Below are 13,671 nucleotides of genomic sequence, written 5' to 3' on the forward strand. Positions count from 1 at the left end.
GACATAAAGACATAGTTCACGTCCATGTTACTGTTGTGTAGGTCTGCCCCCTGAGTTTACAGTGAAGTATGAAGAGTTGCAGGTGTCATTGTTATTTCTGACACTTTGTGGGTCGTGTGAATCTCTCATGAGCTAAAACAAATGGTTATCGGAACAAAATAAACTTTTTTTTAATTAGCATTACTTGTATTTTACTTGACTTTATGGATGGGTTACTGAAGGCGTCAAAATGTCAACTTCCCTCCAGCCGTTATCTGCAAAATGCCACTCAAATGTAGCAACAAAGAAGGGACGCAAAAAGGTCACAAAAAATGCAAAAGAACTGCAAAGACACATAAATAACTTCAAAGTGACAAAACAGTTACAAAGAAACACAAAACAGCAGAAAGAGACACAAAATTATTAGACAAAATGAAAAAAAAGACACAAAATCACAAAAACAGGCATAAGGACCACAAAGACACACAACCAGGAGACGCAAAATTACAACAAAGACACTCAAAACCAACACAGAGTACTTTCACACTGTGGTACTGTTACTTTGCCTTAATAAAGGATACTTCCTCCAACACTAAGGAAATTATTGAGCATTTGTTAGTAGATTTTTTTCATCCCACTTCTTTGGTTTGATTTACAGATTAACTTTTCAAATAATTTAGAATAAGATTTCACACAAACAAAAATAGCTATATTATAAAATATTTTTTTTAAAAAAACTCAGCTGACAAAAGGTATATAATTAATTGGATATTGTTGACAGAATATTACACCCATAAAATGATTTAGCTTTGACTATCCTCCTTTTGTATGTTTAAAGATGCCAATCTTAAAATATAGTTAACTACCGCAGAAAATCTAAAATCGAAATATTACGACACACAACAACCACAAACAGACACAATGATCTTGGACACAAAATGAGACACAAACTTCCAGAGAGGATACAAAGTTACAACAAGGAGACACAAATATATATATTTATATATTATATTTTCAAATATACTTTCTACACTATTTAGGCATAGGAAACAATAAAGACACAAAAAAATAAATTAGTAGATGTATAATTTTAAAAAAAGCTAAGGAAAAATGTCCAATGAACTATATACTATATTCTTATTTTAATTTATATTTATATATGTATATATATATATATATATATATATATATATATATATATATATGTGTATATATATATATATATATATATATATATATATATATATATATATATATATATATATATATATATATATATATATTATATTCTTTTTTTTCTACAGGCAAATTTTCACGTTATTTTCGTGTACTTTTTTAAATAATTCTTGCTAACCTCTGGGTCATTTTCTTTTGTTGCTTATAACCATCTTTTCATGTTTTTGAATAAAATAAAGTCAATTAGTCCAGGTCTCAAAACATTAAATACATCATTTGATTGTATTTTTCCATGGTATTAATAATAATAATATTGCTTTAAGTTTTACAGTATTCAGTGCACTGAATGTGTTTGTTTTTTGTTTTTTTTAAACAATATGTTTATTAATTTTGATTTTCCAGGGCAAAACAATACACACCAATCAACAGAAAATACAGAGAAAAACAAAAAAGCAACTTGGCTCGGCTCACAAACACTAACATCTATAAGGAAAGAGACTCAGGCATTACTATTACACAAACCCTCTGACAAGAATAGTTTAGATATCCAATCCTATATACACGGCTCCATATACTGAGGACCAGCATCATCTTTTGAATGCAGGACACATGGACACATATATATATATATATAATATATATATATATATATATATATATAAGTATGACCTTATGCCACTGTGTTTAAGTAGGAGCTCTCTCTTCAAAAATATGAACTTTATTGCACAGAATGTTAGTATTTTGTAGAGTTTACTTTCACATTTATTCAAAATAAAACCATTTGATATACCAAGTAGCATATATATTGGATTAATCCTTAGGTCAGTGCTAGGAGTCTACAATTTCTTGTCCTATAATGCCCCAAAATATCTGTACCTTACAGCAAAATCACGGGCAATGTATAAGACCAGAGCCCTTGAAGAGATTTATTCTAGTGCACCAGAATAAACAAAGTGCTCTGGGTCAGACTATCTGTCTCTATTTTACACTTAAGGCAGAGGGGGGGGGGGGGGGGGGGGGGGGGTCTGCATGAAAAAATCTTGAGTTGAATAGCTTTTATTCTGTTAGACACTTAGAGTTTTTGCACTTTTCCAGGCATCATCCCATTTATCATCTGGAATATTTATGATGAGCTCCTTTTCCCACGTTTCCCTCAGGAGAAGGGTGCCTGTAGTACCTGCACTTGGAGCATCTTATGGAAAAAGATTATAGAATTTCGTACTGATTGTGTTTAACCCTTTAACAGGCATTGCAACCATATGGCTAACATTTCTTTCTGTCGAACTACTTGACAAAAAGCTTGGAAAAATTTTATTTCATACATTTTTTATACAAGGCATTTTAATATTTTGATTATACTGTAATTCTATGAATTTCTTTTTTATTATATTAAATTTACTTTTTTTCTACCACACATTTTAAACAGATGGGTTTTTTTTTACTTGTATCCATTTGTTAGGAATTTTCTGAATGAATGAATTTTCAGATTTTTATTATCTAATATTTACAATTATTTTTTTTTTTACCATATATTTTATACATATTTTCACTAGATTCATTTTTATTTTTGTCTGTTTATTATTGTTTATTTTTTCACTTTTGTTGTATAAATTTACCTTTATTTTCAAATTACATTGATTACAATAATCATATTACATTGCCTTTTGCATTTTTTACAATGAATTATACTGAGACAATGTTTTTTTTTCTTAATAAATGTATGCAATTTGCAAACGTATTCTATGGTTTGTAATGTTGTATTTTTGTGTTTTATTTTTTTTGAAAAACACTTCTTTGTGTGACTGTTAAAGGGTTAATAAAGTTGAATTAATGAAAGAAAAAAAAGAGCCTGTTGGCTGCAGTACCTCTATCCGTCCGCGGGGGCGCTCGCGGTGCGCTTTTGTTGACATACATCATCAACACGCGCCGGCCGATCATCCATGGTAATAATTCATAAGATTTACAGACTAACGATCAGCGGAGCCTGTGGACACAAAGAGAGGACAATCATCACCGCAAAACACCGCATTCATGGGTAAGTTTTCATAACAACAGTAACGAGGCGAACACACAAACACGAGGGTGTTTTTGTGCCGATAAATCTGTAAAATGTGTCTGATTCAGTGAACAGAGAAGTCATAAAAACTGGCTAAGCTCCGTTAGCTTCGCGTCAAAATGCTGCTTTTAAGATGTTAATTCAGAGGATAAAACATGTGGAAATAAATGACAGCGGCTCATGGGGACGTGTATGTGTTTGTGATGGTGTGATGGAGGTGAGATTAAACACAGATTTATTTATTTCTGCATCAGTGTCTGCACTGCTAATTAAACACTTAATGAAGTATTTCATAATTCATAATATAATACACATTAACCCGGTGTTGTGTCGAAGTTTCTCCGTCGATATGTGTGTCCCCCGTCTAAATCCGACCCAAACTCTTTTACTTTATTTTATTATTTATTCTATTTTATTCTTATTATTTATTTTGTATTTTATTATTTATAATTTATTTTTTGAATTTTATTTTTTATTTTATTTTATTACTTTATTTTATCATTATTTATTTGTATTTCATTATTTCTTTTATTTATTGATTTATTTTATTGTTTTATGTTTTATTTTATCATATTATTTTATACTATTTCTTATTGTTATTATGTATGTTATTATTTTTTTATTTATTTTATCGTTTTTGAAAATTTTATTTTCATTTTATTTTATTGTTTGATACTTATAGAACTTATCACTTCTTGGTTTTATTATGAATTATGTGTGTTTTAGTGTGTTTGAATTAAAATCAAACTCAATCAAACTTTGGCTTATAACTAAACTTAACTTTTTTTTTTTTTTTGACTATTTATTTATATATTTTAGTCTGTTGTATTGTTTTACTATATTGTTTTTAATATTTGTATCTATTATTATTTGTGCTCCATCCATTCATTTATCTTTTATCTACTATGTAAAGTATTTTATTTATTATTTATTTATTAACGCATTATAATTATAGTAATGTATTTATTTTTATCTTTTTATCTATAGGTTTTATTCTGCCTCTGGTGTTTCCTCACTTATGGTAGTGTTTTCTCAGTTCCTGGTTTCTCTTATTTTTTATTTCTTTAATTTCTTACAAAATTTTGCTTTTCTTGTCCATGTCCCTGCTCTGTTTTCTTTGTCCGCTGCTGTCTCTGCCTGTGTCTCTACGAATGTCCGCTCCGCTGTCATTCTCCGCCGGTGTCCGCATCGCTCTTGTTCTCCGCCGGTGTCTCCGAATGTCCGCTCCGCTCTCTTTGTCCACCATTGTCTCTGCCGGTGTCTCTGAATGTCCACTCCTCTCATTCTTCACTGGTGTCTCCGCTGGTGTCCTCCTGTCCTTTTGCAAAAGTGTCCCCCAAGTATGTGTTTAAAGCAACTCTTTGACATTGTGGACGCCTGTGCAGAGACATCAGAACTGAATTGATAAGATCCTTCTCAGTCTTGAAGTCTTGCTAGGACCTAAATCCTTATGAGGGGTCGATGGACATTGGTTTTTCAGTGCAGATACCGATACAGATGATTAGTAGTTAATGAGATCGATAACTGATATTTGGAACCGAAATGCATTTACAATGAAAATAAAAAAATATTTCTGTCAAAACTGAGAATTTGGAATATAACAAACTCCAAAACCAAACTTTGTTTAAATTCCTTTAGCAAATGTTTAATCAAAACGTTCAGCATTATATACAGAAAGTTCCCAGCAAAACTTTTTGCATAAAATCAAGTGAAAATTTAAATAAAAAATTAATAAATAAAAACAGCACGCTGAGGTTATACAAAATAAAAGTTCCTCCCATGCCGACACTTTCTTCGCACTTTTTAATTAATTGATTTTATCGGCGATCATTTAAATGAAATGCTGGTACAGATAATCGACAAAATGCCAAATATCGGCCCGATAATCAGCCAGGCCGATAATCCGTCAATACCTAGTTTTGACAGTTTTTCAGACAAAACAAGCAATTTGAAAACTCCACATTGAGCTCTTGGATTTTTTTAACTGTTGGGATTTTAAAAACAATAAAAAGTGTCTGAACGTGTTTCCCGTTCTCCTCTCTGCTCCCTCAGTTGGACTGTAGCGCTCGAGGTCTGCAGCAGCAGAGATGAGGATCCGGCTGCAGGGTCCCAGCCACGCCGCCAGCCTCCTCGCTGAGCTCAACAGCTGCCGCCAGTCACGACGATACTGCGATGTGTTCCTGCAAGTGGGCAACCGCACCTTCGCAGCGCACCGTGCAGTTTTGGCCTGCGCTGGGACGTACTTCCGTAACCTCTTCGCCCGCGCGCCGTCCTCGTCCACCGCCGCCTTCTCTTTGGAGTTCATCTCCCCGGCCAACTTCGAGAAGGTGCTGACGTTCGTCTACACGGGGGAGATCTTGACTGACCTCATCGATGTCGGGGTGCTGTACGAGCTGGCGGAGAGGCTGGGCGTTAGTGAACTGGTCAGGGCTTGTCACGCCACCTTCCCCGACCTGCAGACTTCTGCAAATTGCAAAGCAGGAAGTCCAGGAGACGTCACGCTGGACTCTAGCATGGCGGCTGCTGCTGCTGCTGCTGCGGCGTCCACGGCGGCGGCTTCTGCTTCGTCTGTTTGTTCCTCCGCCGCCTCCTGCTCGTCTATGTCCTCGCCAGCTGGTCCGTCCGCTGCCCCGACCCCTGCTGCCGCTCCCTCGCCTCTCTTCCAACCCAGGACAGCCAGGAGCAGCCGTGACGCTCACACTATGTCTATGTCTCTGGACTTGAAGACGGAGGACATGCAGTCTCACATCGGCTACGGGCAGATGGCGGCAGATCATCAGCTATCAGGCGGACGCGGTCTCCTGACCAGCAGCCAGAGTGACGGCGTGCTGCCTGCGGGGCCGGCGCTCCAGCTGAAGACTGAGCTGGAGGACGAGGAGACTGAGGGAAGCTGTGAGGACAGAGACTCAAATGGACGAATGGTTTCTGAGAGCGCCGGAAGCTCTCTGCCGCAGAGCAGCAACGTCGCACCGTCTGACTCCTGCTCCTTCCCCGACTCCTCGGCTCAGCTCGGAGCTGAGGCGTGTGACCCGACGTCGTCCTCAGGAGAGCCTCTGGGCAGCCTGCAGGTGGAGTCAGTGGAAGGCGGCGTGGTGGACGTCCAGAGGGACGGCAGGCTGATGTTTGCAGAGGTGGAAGCGGGTGAGAATGAGGAGGAGAGGGAGGCGCTGAAAGAGAATGGAGCAATAGAGGGAACGGAGGAGGAGCAGTGGAGACAGCTGGCAGGGGAGATCATCGAGCTGAGCGACGAGGAGAACTTCATGGAGGAGGGAGACGAAGAGGAGGACGAGGACGACCTCGTGTACGTGGAGAACGGAGATGGAGGGAGCTCAAGCAGTCAGGTAACGCTTGTTTTTGTCGTGTTTTCGGCAACCGTGGCCGGAGGCATCGTGTTTCCGTGTTGCTGGGCCGACTGTACTACGATATTCATCCGCCCGACCCATTCTCGTAAAAGCGATATCTCGAAAATGTCCCGAATTATTTCAGATTTGACCCAAACGTTCAGTTGGACTCAACAATGAGCTGATTAGATGTTGGTGGTCAAAGGTCAAAGGCCAAGGCCCCTGTGACCTCGTCTGTCTCATTCTTGTGAATGTAAGAAGAAAACCTTGATGGATTTTTGTCAAATTTGGCACAAACGTGCGAGTAGACTCGAGGGTGATCTGATCAGATTTTGGTGGTCAGATGTCAAGGTCACGTTGACCTTGCATTCGTCTCATTCTTGTGATGCAATATCTCAAAAACACCTTGAGGGAATTTCCTCAAATTTGGCACAAACATTTATTTGGACTCAACGATGAGTTGATTAAAATTTGGTGTTTAAAGCCTCGAGGAAGTTTCCTCAATTTTGCCACAAACGTCCACTCGGACTTAAGAATGAGCTGGTTAGAATCTGTTGGTCGAAGGTCAAAGGTTAAGGTGACCTCCTTGAAACTGTGCTGATTGTGGAGATTTTCTGTGTGAGAAGCATTTATGTTTTCACAGACATGGACGTAAACTGTAAGTGCAACCATGTGGCAGTATATCTGTTTTTCAGTGTCTCAAATAATTAAAAGTACCCGTTATGATAACCATCACCTTTCATATCGATGCACCTTTAAACCGGTACACGCTGCCCTACTCTGCGCTAAAATATTTCAGGTTGAGTCCACACGACAGAAATAACTCACCTCGCTCCTGCAGGTGACGGGGAACACGCTGACATGTAAAGCGTGCGCGGCGCCTCTGCCAGCAGACCCGGCTGCCATCAGAAGACACGCTGAGACACACGTGACGGAGCTGGGGCTCTGCAGAGTGTGCGGAGCCTCGTTCCCGGACCGCGCCGCCGGGGTCGCTCACTCCCTCTCCCACGTCGGGCTGCAGCTCTTCACCTGCGACATGTGTCACTCGCAGTTCTGCAGCCAAAACAAACTGCTGCGGCACCACCACCACACGGCCTCCAGTTACACGATACCACAGGGGGCGCTGACGAGCGGCAGCCAGGGGCCGAGCGCCGAGCTGCAGTGTGCCGTCTGCAACAAAACCCTCAGCAAGGACTTCCAGGTCAGTGGACCGTTTACATGTGCGGACTCTGTCTGCAAAAGAAACACAAAATGCTAAATTAAAAAAACAATTTCAGGTCAATTGTGCAAATTTTAATGTAATAATAAAAATGAAAATAAACTTTATTTATAAAATACTTCAGGGTTGCCCTAATAGCTCACATGGTACATACAATGAAGGTATTTTCTGTCTCCTTGTCGCTATCAAAGTAGAAGCAGAAAATGACAAAAATTATTCAAAGGGAAAATTTTAGGTAAATAATTAAATTTAATAATTTCCAGTACTAATTGTTATCATCATTCTTTTATGTTATATATATATATATATATGAAAGAAATAAAATAAAGCGTGCAGTGTTTAGGTGTTTCTGATTTCACAAAAACAAATGACAAAGTAAATGACTCTCAAAGCACCTGCTGCTCTCATGAGACGTCTCGTGTATTTTATGTGTCTTACGTCCTTCACAGACGGTCAGAGACCACCTGCTGAGCCACGTGTGTCCTCAGAGCCTCAGCTGCGGCGTGTGTCACCTCCCCCAGCTCTCCCTGTGCTCCCTGCTGTGGCACGCCCTCTCCCACCTCTCTCTGCCCGTCTTCACCTGCCCGCACTGCGCCCGCTGCTTCGTAGAGCGCTCCCTGCTGGACAGACACATGACCGTACACGCCGAGGAGGCGGCGGCGAAGGAGAGGGAGCGCTCGGCGCTGAGGGCTTTCAGAGCCGGGGCGGACGGAGTCGGAGGAGGTGCTGTTGCAGGAGTGGAGGAGCTGCATTGCTTCCTGTGCCCGCAGACTTTCCGCTCCTCCTCCGCCTTTCAGTACCACCTCAGCCTGCACACCACCGAGTCCCTGGGGGCCGCCGGAGGGGTCGGGGGCCAAGGCTGGTTGGGCAAACGTAAGGCTGACCAGGCTCTGGATTGCCCGTCTTCCTCCTCGCCACGGGAGGTCGGCAGCCTCGTCAAAATGAGCAACCTGGGTTTGGGGCTCGGGATGAGCTTCAACATACCTGATAAGTTTTTTCAAGGGTCGATGCACAGCCTGCCCTCCGGCGTCCTCACCAACGGGATCTCAGGGCAGGACGGTGGAGTCGGAGCGGCGGGCGTCCGTGGGAAGTGGTACCGATGTCGGTACTGCGGTAAACGCTTCGCCCACTCCGGGGAGTTCACCTACCACCTGCGCATCCACACCGGGGAGAAACCGTACCAGTGCAAAGTCTGCCTTCGCTTCTTCCGAGGCCGCTCCACCATGATCTGCCACCTGAAGACGCACGCCGGCGCCCTCATGTACCGCTGCACCGTCTGCGGACTTTACTTCTCCACGCTGAAGCTGGTGTCGTCGCACATGGAGCTCCACAAGGACCACCTGCCCCCGGACTTCAACATCGAGCAGACCTTCATGTACAATGATCACTCTAAAGAGCCGCTGCCCGCGGTGGACGCCTGACGCGTCGGCGTCCTCTCCTCGTCCCTTTTCCCTCCGGCTGACACCTCTGTGTCTGGTTGTCGTGGACCACAAACTTCTCATTACAGACTAGGGCTGGAAAAGTAACGGTTATTTTTAATATTGATTACTTTGATGAATCGGTTAATCGTTTAATCGTCTGTAAAATTTTGAAAATAGATTTCACAATTGTTCCAAATCTAAATTTTATTCCACTTTAAGTTCAAAACCCAAAGATATTCAGTTTACAATGATTTAAAAAAAAAGCAAATTGAGAAGCTACAACAAGAGATTATTGGCGTCTTTTCTTCATAAATGACCTAAAAGAATAAAAGAATACGTCACCCGCAAAATGACCATTTGTTTATAGTTCAATATAAAACACTTACGAGTATCGCGCCACTCCACTGTGCACAAGACTGCTCCACTGATGTGTTTTAAATCTTAACATTTTAGCAAAAATATGTTTGTGAAGCACTGAGCATACGCCTAGATCAATGAGACTCGGATTTTACTGCACGAGTTCTGAGAGTCTGGAAACAAATGTTTTGATGCAGTTTTGCTGTTAAATGCAAAAACCAGTTACCTAAATTCATGAATAATGCTCACTTTTTTTTGGATTCTTCTTTCACCGTGGAGGCGTGTGAGAAAAAAAAGTGACATCTTCAAATTTCTTGTTTTGTTCCACCAGGAGTCCAAAACCCAAAGATGTTCACTTCATGACGACAAGAAACAGAGAAAAGCAGCAAATCTTCACATATCAGAAGCTGCAACTTTTCTTGATAAATGACTTTAAGGAAAACTTCACCTGAAACACTGTATATCAATTACTCACCGTGTTTCCTTAAATTTAGTTTTTTCTTACATGCCTGCGCGCCGAATGGAGAATCCAAAAAAGGAGAACATTCCTCATGAACCGAAGAACAGCAAAACTTTATCAAACTCTCACACAACTTCTGCAATACAAACAAACAATACAATACTTCTCTTTCATCCAGTCGGATGCTCAGTTGTGACTTTTAACGAAACAAAATGTCTAAAGAAGCCACTGAGGGGCGAACAGTTAAACTTGTTTTGGGCTGAAAATATTCACTGTGATGTCATTTTCTTTTTTGATTTGGCAATCCAATCATTCACAAAATAATCTCCACATACTCACCGTACCACAGAGGTGTCCATTTCCAAATCATCGTGTCATTCAGCAGTCAGTCCTCCATGAATCTCCACGCTCACACCACCGGGTCAAAAAGTGTTTGCTTCCTGTTCACACACCTGAGTCCAATCACCTGCAGCTCACTCAGACGCACTGCACAAACGAGTGCTCCACCCTGTGTCCAGATTCAGAACTGCACATGCACATTTACATTCACCGTGTTTTACATGAAGATGAGATAAAACTAACAAAAATCTACCTCATGGCTCCAACAGTGCTCCCCAGACACATGCATTTTTGCTAAAATATTAAGACTTAAAACTCGCTTGAGTGGAATTCAGACGCTTTTGTGTTTTAAATTGTAACGTCTTTGCAGAAATACATGTGTTTGGGAAATACTGAGCTGGATTCATGAGACATGGAGGAAACTGCAAGTGTTGTGTAAGAGTTTGTAAACGGATGTTTTTATGTAGTTTTGCTGATGTTAAACACTTTACCTCACTTCATAAAGAATTTTCAACTTTTTTTGGATTTTCCCTTCACCGTGGAAGCATGCACAAAATTCACATTCAATACATACAGACGCGTCGCAAAACGTTTTTTTTTAATCTGCTACATAGATGCATTTTCATAGTGTGCTGTTGCTGCCAGCTATACGTGACCAGACATTCACTCCCAGTCATTGTTTATTATAAGCAACTGATTCACTGCGCAAAGCACGCTGGGATACCTGCGATTCGGACCAAGCTGGTGGTGCAACGAGAGGAAATCACAATTTGAAAAAATCAAATAGTGCTCAAATCAGGACAGCCAATCGAGCTGCAGCCACAAGCACCGTCACTGTGTGCATACTGAATTTTCTGAGTGATGTTGCATTTGGGTATTTAAGGAGTTCAGGTGTAGGCTATATTAACTGAACACGTGTGAAAGAATTCTTTTAACTGCATGATGCAGTAATTTTTAGATTAAAAAAATTACATCATTTTGACCCGTCAGAGAGATGCAGAACCACATAAAGAAAATGTAATATATATATATATATATATATATAATATAAAAAATAAATAAACCTGAGCAAATTTGCTTGATTGTTTCAAAAAATGTGAAAAAGGCAATGGGCAACCTAAGAAATGACCCCCTTAAAAATTAAAAGAAAATTGTCCTGGAAGTAAGTAAAAAGAAAAGAAAAGAAAGAAATACAATTCTAAATCCTATTTTTTTTTAACAAAATTAAACCAATTTAAAAATATTTTTGTCAAAAATCAAAATAAAATTTCTTTTTTCTCACCTTTTACTGATTTTTTTGCACATTCGTGGGACATTTCTTCCACCCCATGTTTTTTTTTTTTTTAAAGAAAATAAAATTTGTGTAGCTTTCAAAGGTTTAAACGTATGTGAAAGGTGTCTGCGGTAACACACACACGGTCATTTTGTGGGTGAAATATTCTTTTCTGTTTATGGACTGTGAGCTCTATAATAGACGTAGACTTTTAGATGGTTGTGGACGTGTGATCTGTCAGATGTCGTTCGCTGAGTCGACCTGTTTGGAGGTTAAAACGACGCCGCTCGGTGGCAGTGTGTCCTGTGGTGTGTTAGTGAGAGATGGAGGCTGTCGGACTGTTAAACGTCATGCAGCGCTCTGCTCTGCTCTGCTCGTGTTATCTACTCTGAACAAATCTGTATCTTTAAAACTCAAATATGACGATAGGTTTTTTATGTCAGTGGTTGATAATGACACTGTTATGATTAAAGTAGCACCTCATTGTAGCATAGAAATTATTTTCCTATATTTGCAGTCACTATTTTCACACTTTTTTATGTCTTTTCGAGTTTCGTCCGTTACTCCACAGATGCATTTTTTTCTCGCTGAGACAAAAAGATGTTTTTAATGTTGAAGACGCGTCTTCATGAATCTGCCATTTAGTTACATGCTGTATTCACTTGTTGAGAGCATTTGAAGCATGTCGTTCTGTAGGAATATTTAAGTGCCCATCACATTTCTGTGTGATATTTGTGGCTTACCTCATATTTATGACGACGTTGTAGCTGTTATTTTTATGCCTTTATACATGCCATTATCTGTTTCTAAAGCTATCTATGAATGTTGCCATTTTTTTTAAATAATTGTTTTTGAAAAACGAAACAAATAAACGCCTCTAGGAAGACTGTTATCCACCCGGAAATGATGTTTTAATCTGTTTTCAGTGAACCAATCCACAAAATCCATCCATCATCACAATTTCAGTGATGAACTTGCAGAAAACGGCGCAGTATTGTGAACCTCCTGCTTCCAGGCGCTCGTGACCTTTGCCCTTTTTTTAAAGCCCGGTCACTTCCTGCTATTGTGCCATCTGTGGACCGACACCCCCTTTTTCCTCCCTCTGCCTCCTTATCATTGAAACTGTCGACACATTCCAGATGGAGACAGAAATGGAAGTAAATGTTAAAAAAGACTGCGAGAAGGGAGATAGCGAAGTGCAAAAACAGCAGTGTCTCCGTTAAATAAACACTTTGAGCTTCCAAACCTGGTGTCCCCCGAGCTCGTTCATCGCTCGGCTGCATGATAACAAAGTGCAAACTCAGGCTCTGCAGCTTAGAGTGATTAAAAACAGTGCTTGATGGAGATTTATTGAATTTTAAACAGGCGTCCATGTTACAGCACACGTAGACAACAGAAAACAGATAAACAAGCATGTGGCAGAGGTGTGAAAGAGTCATTGTTAAGCAAGTCACAAATAAGTGTCATGTCAAAAGTCCTAAATTTTGAGTTTTAAGTCCTGATCAACTCTTCATGCACTCTTCGACAAATATGATGCAGATTTTGAATTTACAAAAATCATGAAGCTTTTTAAAATTGGCATTTCAGCAGATCTATAAAAAAGTTTTAGAAGGCATCATTAATCTAAAAAATAAGATCTTGAATGAATTAAAATAGAGTGAATCAAGGATGACGTTTTCCTGCAGGCAGACTTGGAAGTTCGTGTTCCCCTGGTTTCCTCATAAAAAAGACTATGGGATTTTTCCATTGGATTTTGGATCATTGCAGAAAATAAATTCTGTGGCAAATAAAAGTTTGTGATAGTTACATGTTTTATTCAGCAAGATAATCTTCACAAAAACATGACACTTAGGATTTTTTAAGCCTAAATGCCATCGGCAGAAATATAAAGCAAACGTTGGGCTTTAAATGAACTACGCCGTCGTCACGAGTTCACATCGTCACCACTTTGAGGCTGTAAAGTCTGTTTGTCGCGATTTGGCGTGACGATGTTCTTTAGTCTCATTTGGCCACTTATTAGCAAATGTCTTTTTTTAGGACAGAAAAGCTT

At 39.9% G+C, this 13,671-nt stretch overlaps 1 protein-coding gene across 1 annotated transcript; it reads left to right on the forward strand.

The window, feature by feature from the left end:
* Positions 1-3,115: 3,115 nt before the first annotated feature.
* On the forward strand, positions 3,116-9,802 carry LOC121946752 (zinc finger and BTB domain-containing protein 39). Its single transcript, XM_042491478.1, has 4 exons — positions 3,116-3,190; positions 5,264-6,552; positions 7,394-7,753; positions 8,221-9,802. Exons 2-4 carry the CDS (start codon positions 5,299-5,301, stop codon positions 9,190-9,192), a joined length of 2,586 nt encoding a protein of 861 aa, XP_042347412.1. The 5' UTR covers positions 3,116-3,190; positions 5,264-5,298; the 3' UTR covers positions 9,193-9,802.
* The last annotated feature ends 3,869 nt before the right edge of the window (positions 9,803-13,671 follow it).

This window comes from Plectropomus leopardus, chromosome 8 (assembly GCF_008729295.1).
Source record: "Plectropomus leopardus isolate mb chromosome 8, YSFRI_Pleo_2.0, whole genome shotgun sequence".
Taxonomy (NCBI): Eukaryota; Metazoa; Chordata; class Actinopteri; order Perciformes; family Serranidae; genus Plectropomus; species Plectropomus leopardus.

Excerpts from the sequence above, each read along its gene's own strand:
- LOC121946752 (XM_042491478.1), top strand. The coding sequence starts at position 5,299 with ATGAGGATCCGGCTGCAGGGTCCCAGCCACGCCGCCAGCCTCCTCGCT. Across the intron at positions 6,553-7,393 it reads GAGGGAGCTCAAGCAGTCAG|GTGACGGGGAACACGCTGAC; the intron begins GTAACGCTTGTT and ends TCGCTCCTGCAG. Across the intron at positions 7,754-8,220 it reads CCCTCAGCAAGGACTTCCAG|ACGGTCAGAGACCACCTGCT; the intron begins GTCAGTGGACCG and ends CGTCCTTCACAG.